Below are 16,017 nucleotides of genomic sequence, written 5' to 3'. Positions count from 1 at the left end.
ATTACTCGTATTGATCAGTGCCTTGCAGTTTTAAACTTCTTATCTTTCGAAAGTCTATATGTTAGGTTACGGGCACATTAAATTTGGTCTTCAAACATGTTAAAAGTGGGACAATCTACGTCACCGACTTGTACAATTGTACCACTTATGCTATTAGTCAATAAAAGAATTAGGTGTGGTGGTTGGGCTGATGCGATCACTTCCTTCTAGATTCTGCGTACCCTTTTATCAAAGATTGGTGGCACTTTGGTCTCACAGCATGGTAAGGTTATCAAGAAAGAAACCTTTTCCAACATAGTTTAACAAAGTCTCAACTCAAAACTGACGTATTATGTATCAATATGGGATGTTTTAGTACCTAAACATAAGAATATCCGAGAGAATATCTCATTAGTGGGACCGTTTGGATAATAAGATGAGATGAGTTAAGATGATTTGTAAATAATAATGTAATTATTAATTGAAATTAGAAGACATGAGATAAAATGCATCTCACTTCTGTATCCAAACGGATCCCATGTGTCATGTAACAACAAGCATAAGTTTAGACCTAAATTATTTAAATATGGACTGCATATTGGCCCTGTTACCTTACCTGGTACTGACCGCTGAAATATTCAAGTAATTGCATATTCAAGAGCCTGGGGGATTGCACAAAGTGCATGCACCCTTTCCCAAGAAGACCATCTTCATTTTGTACGATGGAGAACTCTTTTGCTCCCCAACAGAATCTTGTCTCAGGCCCTGATCACAGGAACTGGTGCAATCTTTCTCCAGGATCTCTAATCAAATCTGCACAAAGGAAACTAGGGAACTGTTGAATGGCAATCAAGCCTAACTCTTAGCAAGGGCTGGGAAAGTATAGTTTTAACTTATAACTGATCCATTCTGATGTAATCATAATTCAAGAGTAATTTCTCATTTAAGAAAAGAATAAATGTGGAACTGCAAATAATCAAACTGTAGACGTAGGATTGAAATTTCCACCGAATTACACATTTGAATTAATCGTACAGTTGGTACATTGGCTCATTTCAATTCCTTGTGAAGAATCAACCCATTTCTATCTAATTGCTCCATAGAACAGAGCAATCACATTGGGGTCTGCTAAGAATATTGCTTGCGAAAAATATTCTTCTCCTTTACTCAGTTGACCTTGGCATTCTTGGATGAGATTTCTTTCCGAAACCATAAGTTAACGAGGAAAGAGTCCATAATAATCTGCAACATAAATTTAAAAGTTAGTAATAAGAAGATGAGCAAAATGATAATGAATGAAAACATGACTAACCTGATTTATATGTGCTGCAACACAAGGAAGAACCAGCAAACCAGATTCACCAAATGCACCCCCAAGCTGCTCCACAACTGCCACCATCACAGGCAGGGTTTTCTACAACAACATGGCACATATCAAGCCTCACCAGTCATTTAAAAACAAAAAATCTATTGCAGGATTTTTCTTATACCTCCTTTTTTGCCCAGCATGTTCTGCTCAGACAAAGTAATGTTTCTTAAACGAAAAACCCAAGGTATGCTTGCATTCCACGTATTTATTGCAGAAATAATTATCTGCTCAAACCAATAATCACCTGGCTTGCAACAAGTAGAAAAGCACTGGCATTTTCTTTCTTCAAAAAAATTGATTTGCTCCCACCAGATGCGGCTGAGAGGCTCCATATGGTGAGTGCATTAAATGCCAAAAAGATGACATGGAGAAGTCTGCAGTAATATAAAATATTGCATTTGTTAGTTGATGCTACTACATTAAAGCCCAAAACATTTGAAATACCTAAAAATTGAGAATAGCGAGTCAAGTACAATACACTTGTTTTTACTTCCTTCCTCTAAATGTAGCATGGCTATTATTAACCAGGAAGATTGTAACAGAACTAATATCAAGTCTAAGGACGCACGCATACACTGATACACGCACACACACAAATGTAAGTATATATAATCAAGCAGTCCAAAGGCAAAACCTTTGGTTTCTGCATCAAGCTGACTGATATCGACAAGAACTCTCAATGGTAACATTGGAAACTTAGCAAGAAATTATCAAAATAAAATGAATTTGGCCTATATTTTTAAAATTATCCAAAGAGTGCCAAGAGAGATTGATCTAGACTGAATCCTACAGGGGCAAACTCTAGCCTGATATATTGCATGTAAGGAGAGGTAAGAATATGCATAGTCTATAAGATGACAGTGGCATCAAATGTTGCCCCAAGAATCCAAAAATCAAGAAAGTCAGCTACATAGGCCAAGAGCCAACCATTTGGCCTTTGATTCGAACGTATGATAGACATTCACTGTTCAAGGCAAGTAGGATAACTTGACTAATTGCTGATATCCTTTTTAAACAAAAGCGACATAAATTAAACTAAAAAACTACAAGTAAAACAAGAGTGAAGAACATACGCCCCCAATCCAATAGCTACAAGAAAAATGGAAGGCTTAACCATTAACAGCAGTGACCTCGACCTGCTGACTTGCATCCATGGTACCTGAATAACCATTAATGTTTAAAACATAATCACTACTAAGCCCAAAAGGCAAGATGTTCCAATTGTATAAATTTCTCTACATAGAAACATTTTTGAAAATTGGATAAATTTCTCAACATATCTTAATTTTTTTATGCAAGAAAGTTATGCACAATTTTCCACAATTTGGAAGTATGAAGTTCACATTATGGATTAGGAAAAGAGTCATGCATATTTCTTATGAGCCATCGATCATAATAACGGTCTTAATACTATGTGAATCTAAGAGACAAGATATGGGCAAGAACCTGACAATACTCGGTACAACTAAAGTTAAAACATATCCTTTTTTTAATATACTATACCATGAAAATTTTATCTAATTTTACAACACGTCTATCAGAAAAGTGCATATGGGGGTGCAACTACACTAAAGGGGAAATAATACCAGAAAACTCCCCAAAAAGCAAAAACAAGAATCATCATAATTTTCAAATATCAAAGGACTGAACATATATCAAACTGACTTTTAAAATCAAACTTTGGTGTTTCAAATTTCATGTAGAGATCTTCGTGAGACCACAATACAATATTACAATTATGATTCTGTAAGGACCATAAAACATGTGCAAGACAAAAGCTTATAAAACCCAGCATTTCCCAAAATGGCTGGATATCCAAGCAAAAACTCCCACTGTCAACCCAACATCTTAGATCTGAACTACCATAGAATTTGTAACCTTGAAAGCAGCAAATTAAAGTGTTAGAAGTCATGATATCCACTTCAAATGAAAAATTTACAAAAACAAGCAAGGTATGCCACTTACTAGACTGAGAAAGAGTGCACTGAGCTTTGAAAAAAGCTTGCGGTTTTGATCAACAAAGTCTGCCAAGCCTGCAATGTGCATTTAATGAGTACTACGACAATTAGAAAGATATTTTAAAATCATTTGCATCACATCACATTTGTGAGCTACACTAAAAACATGTCGAGATGAAACAGTATTCTTTCCATGGGTGTATTGGGTTGAAGAAATAAAAAAACAGAGGGAAACAGGGTTACTTAATGAGGGACCAAAGGCACAAATATCTAGAATAACTGTTCATCGCTTTCCTCCCTATGTCCCACTCCCTGTAAAATCACTAATCGTGATTGAGAGAGTTCCTTACCTATATAAATGTATAAAATGCATACATACATGTGTGTGTGTGTGTGTGTGTGTACACCACTCCCAGCCCCTCCCATTTTGGGGAGGAAAACGATATGTGGCGTGGGTAGACCACATCCTCTCTCCCCCTTTTTACAGTTTTCCCCTTTTCCCCTTTTCAAAACATTGGAAAACCACCGTCCACTTCAACCTCCAAGGCAATTACCATATGTACAAAAGACTCTGCACATGTTCTATTTCATCTAGCAAAAGGGGGTCAAAAAAATTCAGAATCAGAATGCATAAGACAAACACTAACCTTTAAAGGATTCCCGAAGGACCTGTTAAATAAAAAAGAAGAAATTTAATAGTGGAACAAATTAAATTACAACAAAGTGAAAGACCAGTGTAATAGCACTTCTAAAAAAAACAATCAGATTCACATGTAAAAAGGAAAGAGTTTTATAGAACGTATCGCACAATTTTATATGCTACTAACTACAGGACTTAAAAAAAAAAGAGGCTAATAAATACATAAAGGAAACAGGGTTGAAAGTTGAAACTACAGCGTTCGCATGCTTAGTGTCCTGTTACACTTCTAGAGGGGAAAAAATAACCAACACTTGATTTGCATTTTCCCACAATTGAAACCCTTTATCTGATATTTGTGTCTTATAATATAGAGAGCGGAGAGGGGAGGGGGGGCTTATAGCATTGGCTTTGAATTTTGAATTGCCAATACTGCAGGAATTTCCTTTTATAACAGTACAAGGAAATTGATAATTACCTTCCCTAAGATTAAGGGAACTAATAGCGTGAGAACAAGGCTCCTAAACAGTTGCTTGGTCGGAACAGATACACCAACTCCATCAGCAATGAATTTTGAGATAGAAAATGGGACCTAGAAGAAGATACCATTAACACAAATATGATAACATAAAAACAAAATATCAAGAAACAAAACAAAGAAATCACCTTATAGTTTCGGCATTCAAGTGATTGCCATGTTACATTAACAAACTATATGCACACATGACTTACAAGGACTACAATTATCTATCTTTAAAAATTCCAATCTCTCTTAATTACATAACAATGTGTGTGTATATATAATGATGTATATGTATATATCAACAATTGGCAAGGACTTGATATTTTCTGGAATAGCCTGCATGCAAAGTAAAAACAAAGAAAAATAATTTGCACTAGGCAAAACAAAAAACACGCCTCCTATGGACGGGGAGGTACATACAAAACCCTCAGAGAGGAAATTTGAGTCTAAGGAGAGGTTCATAGGCATCTTCTGATATATTAAATAGGAAAAATAACAGAAGAAAAAGTAAGAGAGAAGAAAGGGTATCATTGGTCTGAAATAACACTAAAAACCACCCCAATAAATTCCGAGATTAATGAGAAGTAAATTGTGTTTGAGACACGGGAAGGAAATAACAAATACACAAACAAGGTGTATAAAGCAGAAAGTTAGAAACAGCTAAAAAGAGAAAAAAGATCTGACGACACCTAAAATTGAAGGCAACTGCTTTCAAAGTATGGCTACATTGAACAATTATCTGATAAAACAGAGGCATGAAAGAGGCTAGAGAGGGTGATGATAAATACTGGATGGGTCCTTAAACTTCTTTTATGGTGCCATGGGTTTGAGTGCCTATGTGAAAAAGTAAAAAACGTTATGTAAAAATAAATTTATATAGTACCAAAAAAACCTCCAGAACTGCAATAAACTCCATTAGAGCCCCAAATTATACTTCAAAGATACTAATGTTTGGCAAAACTAACATCTGTGTTAGGTGCATAATGATCAAAGAACTGCAGTAAATTCTCCAAGAACTTTGAAATTGTATGTAAATGCAAAAACAAATAGAAAGGATGCTAGAAATATGGGTCCTGTAACTTACAATTAAAATGCCTAACAAATTAGATATCAATGTCATTGCAAGAGCAAGGGCAGAATTCCCTCCAGCAAGCTGCATTTGAGGAAAGCAACATTTTGTTAAACCCCAACCTAAATAAGTAAAAGTAACACTAGCAAAGTGATAAAGGCTGTGCAATTAGCATACTTGAGTAAGTGCCACTCCACTTGATAATGTAGTTGGCATACAGCTAAATATAGCCAGTCCTGTAGAACAAGAGAAATTGTTGCATAGTATGCAAATTAAGTGGAGACAATTATAAATGAGTGCTTCATAACTTGGCAAACTGCACATTAAGTTGGAAAACAAAAGAATTTTTAAAACCCAGTAAGCAAAACTAAGAGCAATAAGTTCAAAGATGAAGAATATGAATCTGCTTCACACTTTAAGGTGCATTAATATAAAAGATGTTGGGTGTGATATGCATACATAGATTCATGCACAGATACAGTTATACATACAATTATATTCATGCACGTCTACAAGTATACAAATGTCTGCATGAACAACAGATTGTGTATGTGAATTTTCATAAATTCTGCGTGTACTTTGTATGAATGCTACATGAAAAATATTTATGATTGTAAACCTGTAATAAATTCTTGAGGCTGCAGTTGCATTTGCAGTATTGCTCTTGAAAAGTAAGGAGTAATCATTAGAATGGATACCTGCAAAGATAAGAGGAGCAACAATTCATAACATATTTTTTTTATAGGTAAACGATAGTATAAATAAGAATAGGCATAGCCCAAGTACACAAGAAGTTATACTAGAGTTAAGGCCTATCTAAGTTGCTGTAAAAGATACAAGAAAATCATGTACATTTAGGCCATTAAAATCTACAGCTATAGCCCAAAGCAGTAAGGTACGGAAAAATAAAACTCGAAGCTCCTCTAAGGCCCGCTCCTTATCTTCGAATGTCCGCTCATTACACTCTCGCCATATACACCACATAATGCAGCTAGGAACCATCTTCCATACAGCTTTGATTTGTGGAGCTCCATCCAGTATTACCCAACTAGACAATAATTCCACCAAAGTAGCAGGCATCGCCCATTTTAACCCTATGCGACTGAACACTTCGCTCCACACGGCACTAGCTATCTCACAATGTAACAGAAGATGATCCACTGTCTCCCCAGTTTTCTTGCACATACAGCACCAATCAGGAATAATTACCCTACGCATTCGTAAATTGTCGGTAGTCAAAATCTTACCCAGGGCCGCTGTCCAAATGAAGAAGAGTGTCTTGGGGGTGCCTTATTCCTCCACAATTTTCTCCAAGGGAAATGGGTATTCGGAAGTACGGTAAAGGACTTATAGAAGGAACGCACCGAGAAGATACCCTTCCCTGCTGGTGTCCACCACAGCTTATCACCACACCTTCCATTCGGCTTCATAGTATACACTAATCTGAAAAAAACCTCAAAACTGTCTAGCTCCCAGTCTTGGGCTGCTCTATTAAAGAGTATATTCCAATGGATTTGGTCCCCTGAACGAACCATGAGGTTCGCCACCGAAACTTCTTGGTCACGTGCCACTCGAAAAACCATAGGGAATGAGTCCATGAGTGCCTCTTCCCCAAACCAAATGCCCCTCCAAAATTTTATACGAGTACCCTCCCCCACCCTAAATTTAGTATATCGAGAAAACACCCCCCACCCTCGTCTTATGTGTTTCCAAATCCCCACACCATGAGACCCATTCCCTTCACTAGAACACCAACCCCCCATACCCTGCCATATTTGCAATCAACCATAAGTTTCCAGAGAGCTTCCGGTTCCATAATGTACCTTCAAAGCCATTTCCCAAGAAGTGCCTGGTTAAATGTTCTCAAATTCTTTATGCCAGCCTTGATAAAACACCAACAAAATTGATACCGATAAAGGAAGTGACAGTAAAGCCAGACAAGAAAAGATGGCCCACGAAGAGCCAGGTAATGTGTCACCTCCACGAGTATTATAGAAAGTTTAAAAAAACCACCCTCCAACATAAAATCTTCTTCATTATTCCTTAGTTTATGAAATTACCACGACTAGATTCCCATGCATGATGTAGAATGAAGGGTAAGGATAATTATGACTGCGATCCTATACTATGAAGCAGTAGCAACTGTAGCATAAAGGTAGTGGAAACATAGAATTCTACCAATGACTTCAACCCACAACACAACCAAAAAGAGCCATCATGATAATTGAGGAAACAAAAGATGCAAGCCAAAATTAAATTAAAAGCAACACTGGAGGATGAACCTCAAAATGCATGATGGCACAAACAAATTCAAGGTCATACTAGCCCAAAAATTCCAACAGGCCATGCTTCTGCAGCTGCACCAATGTCTCCACTACGGAGCGTCAAGCCTATGAAACCATACAAGAACAAGTAAATAAAAAAATGGATTGTTAGATGGCCATCATAGATTAACATATTACTCAATAAAAAACTATGAAAATGCACAACTCATACCTGAGATAATAAAAATCCCAAAGGTGCTAAATTTTGAGAGAGAATATCTATCTGCAAGACAACCAAGACTAGGATTTGCAAGTCCTAATGCTACTCCACTGACAAGAGCTGCATATAATTAATACAAACGAACAGATTTCTCAATAAATGAGACAATACTGATATAACAGAAGCCTCAAACGCATTACAAGTTTTATAGGGAAAAACAAAAAAAGAGTTCTTAGATAACACAGACAGTATATACGCACATTACCTAAGGGAAGAAAGTTATTCGTCACAAAATCCAATAATGGTTTTACCCAACCTAGCCCACTCGATGAACCTGAAACGGGGTCAACTTTGTCTCCATTTCCATCTCTCTGATACACAATTGATATTTGTTTAAAAGTAAAGACCATAAAATCAATGTGAGATATCAGTTACTGCCAAAAAAGTATAGGAAAAGGTAATAGATATTTCCAGATATTAGGATCTACACTCTTTCCTTTTCTAGGCAAGAGGGACCGGGATTCGAACCCCGGATCTTCCATTCAACTTTGCTAGCCTTATACTTCATTTCCATTATAGGGAGAAGTACATACATAGATAAATGCACTCAAACATACAGTCGTTATATGCACATACTTACACACAGACGTACACACACATATCTTACTGCGCTTGAGTCAGGTACAAGCTATTAGAAATTGCGATTTCTTTCCCTTTCCTACATTTTCAAGGTGCCCAAAGAGAGAACAAGCAAGTGATTAAAACTGGGGGAATTACAGAAGTCCGAACCTGATCGGGCCGCTCCAGGGCACTGACGGGTCTGCAAATCGAGCGGTTGCGTTTAAAAGCGATGGAGGGGCAGCAGAACAAAGCGTGATTCGACGGGAAACGCGGGGTCCCGCGGGGGAGCGAGAGCGTTCTGGTGGATGGAGGAATGAGAAATAGGGTTTGGAGTGTTCCCGCCATAAGATCGGTCACAGAGCGTACTCTACTTTCACAGTCAGGCAGTGGTGAGAGCGATTTTGAAATTTTATCAGGAATTTCAAACACAGATTTAACTGCTTTCGTGGTCGCATTGGAAACGTGTGTTTGACCGTTGGTCTTTATTTTTCAAGATTATTGTTCAGAACTTTAAATTAAGGAAAATGCTAAATATAAAATTGAAAGTATAGAAGTACTCTTAAATTAAATTGTGAAAAAATTCACAAAAATTATAGACGATTAATAAGGTATGATTTACTCAATTTTTACCATATCTTTATCATTTTAAAGGTGATAAATACCCATCTCCTAAAAATTTCAGCCAATATTCGACACGAGACAATAAATCTAGAGTCTATTTTGGTGGTTTTTAAATGAAGCGTGTATCTTGTTCAGGGAAAAAAAAAATCTAGAGTCTATTTATGCGACCCACGTGCGCATAATTTCCAGTTTCATGTCCGAATATTCATAATTTCCAGTAGTCTATTTTTTTAATTTATTATTATTATTATTATTATTATTATTATTATTTTATATCTTAAATATTTTTAAAAAATTCACAACATCATTAAAAAATACTTTCTTAATCACTAAATAAAAATAAATAAAAATTTTGTCTGATTTTTGTAAAAGGTATATTTATAAAAAAAAAGTATAATTTAGTTAAATTTTGCATATTGAAAATAAATGACATGATACAAGCTTAAAAGTTATATTTTTGCCATATCTCAACGCTTATTGTTCCCCTCCAAAGCTTTTAAAAAATCTCAATTTATCGTTACAGCAAGTAAAACTTGACCTTATCTGTTTTTGCAGATGATGAATTGAGATAAAAAATAAAAATTGAATAAAATATTTTTAGAATATTTTTTTTTAATATTATTTTTATTTTGAAATTTAAAAAAATTAAATTATTTATTTTATTTTATGTGAAAATTTGAAAAAATTATAATGATTAGATGAAATAAGATGAGATGTATCGTAAAAACAAACGAGACTTTAAGTTCATTTAGTTACCAATGAGATGAGATGAAAGTTAAAAGTTACATAAAATATTATTAGAATATAATTTTTTAATATAATTTTTGTTTTGAGATTTGTTTATTGTATTTTGTGTAGGAATTTGAAAAAGTTATAATGATCAGATAAAATGAAATAATGGTTTGTGTAACAAAGCCATTATTGCTGAACAGTGAACAACATTCAAGAAGAGAAATCATGCTTCAAAGACTACTGAGTGCTTATAACATCAAACTGCAATTCTGCATACACTAAGAAAAATAGCATCACAGAAACTAACACCACTATCTGGGACTCACAAAGACAATACCAGTCTGGCAAATATCGAAATATTCCCCCACTGGGGTGATCAAGAGGCGAGGCACATTGCATTGCTCAGTAAAGATCGCCTTCCTTGTGGGTGTGTATCACGCAGTCTTGAGTCGGGTACGACACACAGGTCAGCACATACCCCTTCTCCATTTGCTTGTCATCCAGAAATGATCCATCTGATTGGTCCACTGATCCCGAAATCAACATCCCGGCACAAGTAGAGCAGGCCCCGGCCCTGCATGAGTAAGGCAAGTCCAGTCCAGCATCTTCAGCCGAGTCAAGGATGTAACAATCATCGGGAGCTTCAAACTCATTCTCTTCACCGTCTGGTCCAATCAGTTTCACCTTGTACACAGCCATTGCAGATACTTTGAAGGGAGAAGAAGACTTCAAGCCAAACATTTTGGAGACGCTCTTTACATTACCCAAGGAAGATGGAGTCTTAATTAAGGCACGTGATCTGACCAGGGGTGCACTTTTGAGCAAGCAAGATGTAGGGACTCTCACCGTCGACATATTCACAGTTGACATATGTCTACTCTTGAACCTATGCAATGCATAAAATTTTTTAGCAAGATACAAGTAACTCTAAATTCGACAATACTCGGTGTTTTCAAGCCCAAATGGAAAGGCTCTTCCATCTTCATAAAATTTGAAAAGAAACCACCATTAAAACATAAGGATACAGATTTTGGACTGTATGTGGTTTTCATTATTTTCTTAAGCCTACATCGTTTACATTTATTCAAACCTAAGATCTACAGACTAACTGCTCCTTCCCAATTAATCCAGGCCCCAAGGTCAACTTTGGAAAGCAACTTTTTGCATACAAAAGGTAGAAAAACTTGATCCCAACTAAGAAATTAGAAACACGTGCAGCAAGATCTTATCTAGAAATTGCTTCTGCAGTTTGATAGAGATCGTCATGTCCATGCAACTTGTCACAATAATTATCTGTAAACAAAAGCACTTCCTATGACAGCTAGTCGCATTCCAATACTTTATGCTTTAGTATGGAAAGATATACACAAGAAGAAATGGTGCAAATGCAATTCAAAGAAGCAACAACAACCACTTTATGTCGCGAATATAGGGAATTTTCAATGACAACTTTAATTTTGAAAACGCCAGTTTCATCTTGAATCAATTTCATACCATCCCAATGAGTAATGAAAGCAGCATGAAGTCAGAAATACAGGGAGGATTCAGCACGAATACTGTTACTAACACCTTCCAAACACTACTTAAATTGTACTCATTTAACAGAACCGGATGTTTGCACGTTAAGTATGAACTACCTATATAGCATTTAAGAGAGAGATTTCATTTACGATATGAAAGGCAAAAGAAATATGATTATCATCAGCACTTTTCTATTTCTTCTTCTTCTCTCACGGAAAACCGTTCATCGAAGCTAGGGACAACCGTGACCAGTAGATCATATAGAAGAAGTAAAAAACACAAAAAACAAAAGCAGAAGGAGGTGTTCTCATAAAGTAACAATCAATTCCTTGATAGCACAATTCAGATCAAGTCTTGAATGAATTATTCAGTAATAACTCAAAAGTAAAAAAACAGTGCACAACCTCACGCGAGCACAAGCAAAACACAGACAGACTGAAGAGATATCGAAAAAATTCCAAAGCCATCATCACTACTAAGTACTAAATGTCCACCTACATAGATGAAGGCTGAAATAATTACAGTGAGAGAATCGCAGCTTAATAACCGATCAAAAGAAAGAAGGAAAAAAAAAACAAATCAAAATTCAGCAAATTAAAGAATAATCCATTTGTTTGATCAAACTTTGAATCCACATCACACTAATAAGAACAAAAACCAGATGCATGACAAATACATCGAAATACAAAGATGCAAGAATCGAAAGAAAAAGACTAAAAGACGAAGAAAGATCAGCGATATATCTTACAGGGGTAAAGGAGTATTAAGATCAGAATCCTAGTAGTGTTTTTGACAGCGGAGAGTCCAAAGGAGCTGCGACCCAGCATACCCTAAAGCGGTTTTTGGTTTATATATGGACAGTGAAGAGAGGTGGCTGCTTGCAACTCGAAAGTGACCTTTTGCATTTTGGGCCTCGTGCGGGACCCAACATTGGATGTCCAGGCTCAAGACTTTGATTATCGAATTTTGGATTGTAATACGTAGCGTTGAATTTCGTACTGGATGTTGTACTGATTAAGGTATTGGAACGAAATATTTTGATATTAATACCGTTTCGAAATAGCATTTTAGGATAACATTTCGGAATAGTCGATATATGAATAAATTATATATATAAATATATATAAAAATTATATTTCAAAATAATAGTCTATATATAAATAAATTATATATAAATACATATATATAAATTATAAATAGTCTAGTCTGAATTGTGAATTAAAAAATAAGCTTGTAGTTTGAAAAAATGAAAAAAAAAAAACACAGGCCGAAATATCGGCCGGTACAGGCCGAAATTTAGGCCGGTACCGGCCGGTATTTTGGCCGGTAAAGAACAGATATAGTACCTGTACTGGCCGGACGGCTGAAACGAAAAATTTCAACTGTACCGACCGGTACGGTACGAAATTTAAAACACTGATCTGTAGAGTTGAAAATAGATAGAAATGTAAATTTAATTTTATAATATTTAATAAATAGTATAATTTTCTTTTATGTGTTTTTATTTATTTATTTTTTTCTCGAGTTTGTAGGTGAAGTGTACCATTCACATTATTTAAATAGTAAAATTTGATTTATTAAATTCAAATTTTAAAATTTTACTTTCAAATCAAATAAAGTTACAGAAACATTTTATTAAATGTTCTATTCACATCAAATTATAAATATAATTTTTTAACAAAATATAAATATATTTTTTAACACTTTATTAAAATATAAATATATTTTTTTGTAACAAAATATGGATTTATTAAAAAAATAAATAGACTTGTAATTTAGAAAGATAGATAAAATTTCATCAAATTTTTAAATATATATTATTAATTTTTTAAATTGAAATTAATGATTTCAAAAAGAGGTAGACAGTGTATAATTCTTATAACAATGTTAGCACAAAGAAAATGACTTTTAATTAATTAGGAGAAAAACTTTATTATTATTTTATATTTGAATCCAAATAAAACCCCGAATACAGCTATCCTCGAAATTCCATTCCCCAGTCCCTGCACCCAAACACCCTCCGTTTCTTTTTCCTCAAAAACCCTAGCTTTATTGGTCACACTATATATGATTCTCTTTCGCTGTCCGTTCTACGTCTATCTCCGCAAGTAGCTTCTGCGATTCGGTCCTCTCAGATCCCTCGAGAGTTGAAATCAACTCCTAGATATTATGGTACGAAGCCAAACCTGGAATCATCCCTGTCCTGATTCTATTTCTTTCTTGTATAATCGTGTTCAGAAACTAATTCCCACTCTCTCTGTTTTCTATCGCAATGTAGGCGCCAAAGAAGGAGAAGGCTCCTCCTCCATCATCGAAGCCTGCCAAGTCTGGTGGAGGCAAGCAGAAGAAGAAGGTAAAACTAGGGTTAGGGCTCTATTTGCGTTTAGCTTCTCTGTGTTGCTGGGTTTGGATTTATTGTAGTTTATTGGCAATTATGTAGTTTCTAGGGTCCATTGGCATGAATTTCAGTGTTTACAACGGAAATAATCAATTTTCCACAATAACCTTTTTTTAAGTAATGTTAGTGTTTAACTTATAAAAAAAAAAAAGTAATGTTAGTGTTTATTAATAAGGTATTAATTAAGAGGGCGTGTGTGTGTGTCGTTTTAGCTTTTTGCTGCCTTTGTTTGATATAACTAAGCATTCTTCATTTTAAGGACTACCGAGACATTGGATGCTTGAATTTTTTAACGATCCGCAATTGAGGTTCTATAAATGAGATTTAGAATTCCTCATTGATGTTATGTTAGGTTCCGCGGATCCTAGGCTTGATTTGGTTGAGGTTTCTGTGTAGCCTCAGAGTTTTTTTAATGGTTATTGTAGAAATGGAGCAAGGGTAAACAAAAGGAGAAGGTGAACAATATGGTTCTGTTCGATCAGGCAACTTACGACAAGCTGCTTTCTGAAGCTCCCAAGTACAAGCTTATAACACCATCAATCTTGTCTGATCGTTTGAGGGTAATGTTTGAGATTTTGTCTTTCTAGTGTGTTTATGTGTTTTTGCTTGGTATTTGACACGTTGCAATTATGTCCTGTGTATCATGCTCTGGTGTTGGTATCTTGCTCTTAATTTTGTAATTAGCTTTTATTTATTAGTAATTTTGTAATTATCTGCATCTGAAATGTACTAAGAATTCCTACTTTTCCTCATTAAGTAGTTTTTTTTTCCTTTTATAAGGGGGGTGGGGGGTTCGAACCCAGGTTCTCTCCACCGGGCTATATGCCATCAGGTTATCAGGCTCTTGTTTGCCCTAGCTTCGCAAGAAGGCCTATAAAGAGGCCTCGACGACCTTGGTTCAGATTTTGCTAAAATTCATCACCATGCAAATGCACCTGAAAAATCCTGCTGGCTGTCCAAAGTTAGTTAAGAAGTTGGATATGGGTCGTCTTTATTGTTGTATTAGTTCTAATAATAGTTCATTGGGATTACACTTTTCCACGAGTTAATCATACCTGCCATTTTATCCCATGCAATCTGATTATTTCTGGTATTTTCTCGTGAGTCACTGTTTTGTTTTTATTGATAGAAACAATGCAAGAGAATTAAATAGTTACAAGACGTATCCATATCCCTTTTGAGTTCTTGTCAGAAGAAAAGATTTTTTTTTCCTTGGGTTCTTGGAGAAGAATATGTAAATGGAATAGAATGCTTCTAAGACCTCCTTGTGAATAGGCCATAGATCAAGATAATAAGCATAATAATATATTGTAGTGGAAACTCATCTATGGTTAATGTTATCCAATACACGAGACTCTGTACCCCTCGTGACAATTTAAAACGGTTTATTGTAGTCGTTATGCCTTTTGAGTTTTATTTTCTAAACAAGTTGCTTTGCTTGGAATTAGTCAAGGTATAAATTTACTTTATAAATGATGATGGTTGGTTATTGATTATTTAATTTTCTTGTGTGCTTGTAATTTTCAGATTAGTGGATCTCTAGCACGCAGAGCAATTAAGGATTTGATGGCAAGGGGTTCAATTAGGATGATCTCTGCTCACTCCAGTCAGCAGATCTATACGAGGGCCACTAATACTTAATTGCCTGGATTTTTCGCTCTATGGAGAGCTAGTTTTGGTCCCTTTGCTGCCCACCAGTTGCAAGTTTTATTGGAGAGAAGAAGCTTTTATTGTCATTTTTAGTTGAATATTAACATTTTCCGTGTCTTGTTGAATCATGTTCTTGAACCCGACGTTGAATGTTGTTTTGTTGCGGCGATAAAAGAACCTACGTTATTAATTCAGGGAATGGGTGGTTCCGAATCAATACCTTCACTCTCTTGACCATCCAATGATCCTAAACGATCCCAGCAAAAGAACATCCTTTCTTTTCTCCTGTACGGAAAAGAGCTTGCCTAGATGACACAACTGCTATATGATTATATCTATGAGCAGCTTGAGAAAAGCAATAATCCTTGCAATTCCACAATTCCACGTCTTGCTTTCTTTTAGTTTTATGTTTAATGGAAGTGTTTCAGGAAATCGCTGCCATCAGGATCAATTTG

At 35.5% G+C, this 16,017-nt stretch overlaps 3 protein-coding genes across 3 annotated transcripts; 1 reads left to right on the top strand and 2 right to left on the bottom strand.

Moving 5' to 3' along the window:
- Positions 1-894: 894 nt before the first annotated feature.
- Positions 895-9,115, bottom strand: LOC121238653 (probable sodium/metabolite cotransporter BASS4, chloroplastic). Its single transcript, XM_041135618.1, has 14 exons — positions 8,809-9,115; positions 8,285-8,390; positions 8,032-8,139; positions 7,858-7,925; positions 6,155-6,233; positions 5,713-5,771; positions 5,551-5,619; positions 4,422-4,535; positions 3,954-3,975; positions 3,314-3,381; positions 2,422-2,507; positions 1,593-1,722; positions 1,292-1,393; positions 895-1,221 (listed from the first exon to the last, which is right to left on the bottom strand). Exons 1-14 carry the CDS (start codon positions 8,983-8,985, stop codon positions 1,147-1,149), a joined length of 1,263 nt encoding a protein of 420 aa, XP_040991552.1. The 5' UTR covers positions 8,986-9,115; the 3' UTR covers positions 895-1,146.
- Positions 9,116-10,219: 1,104 nt separating this feature from the next.
- Positions 10,220-12,472, bottom strand: LOC121238687 (ferredoxin, root R-B2-like). The gene is made up of 2 exons (XM_041135667.1): positions 12,263-12,472; positions 10,220-10,879 (listed from the first exon to the last, which is right to left on the bottom strand). The coding sequence occupies exon 2, from the start codon at positions 10,861-10,863 to the stop codon at positions 10,396-10,398; it is 468 nt and encodes a 155-aa protein (XP_040991601.1). The 5' UTR covers positions 10,864-10,879; positions 12,263-12,472; the 3' UTR covers positions 10,220-10,395.
- Positions 12,473-13,496: 1,024 nt separating this feature from the next.
- On the top strand, positions 13,497-15,756 carry LOC121238641 (40S ribosomal protein S25). Its single transcript, XM_041135605.1, has 4 exons — positions 13,497-13,686; positions 13,793-13,867; positions 14,338-14,472; positions 15,440-15,756. The coding sequence occupies exons 1-4, from the start codon at positions 13,684-13,686 to the stop codon at positions 15,551-15,553; spliced, it is 327 nt and encodes a 108-aa protein (XP_040991539.1). The 5' UTR covers positions 13,497-13,683; the 3' UTR covers positions 15,554-15,756.
- Positions 15,757-16,017: the final 261 nt, after the last annotated feature.

Source organism: Juglans microcarpa x Juglans regia, chromosome 7D (genome assembly GCF_004785595.1).
Source record: "Juglans microcarpa x Juglans regia isolate MS1-56 chromosome 7D, Jm3101_v1.0, whole genome shotgun sequence".
NCBI classification, from domain to species: domain Eukaryota; kingdom Viridiplantae; phylum Streptophyta; class Magnoliopsida; order Fagales; family Juglandaceae; genus Juglans; species Juglans microcarpa x Juglans regia.
The sequence above is the reverse complement of the archived record's forward strand: the minus strand, read 5'-3'. Positions and strand labels throughout refer to the sequence as shown.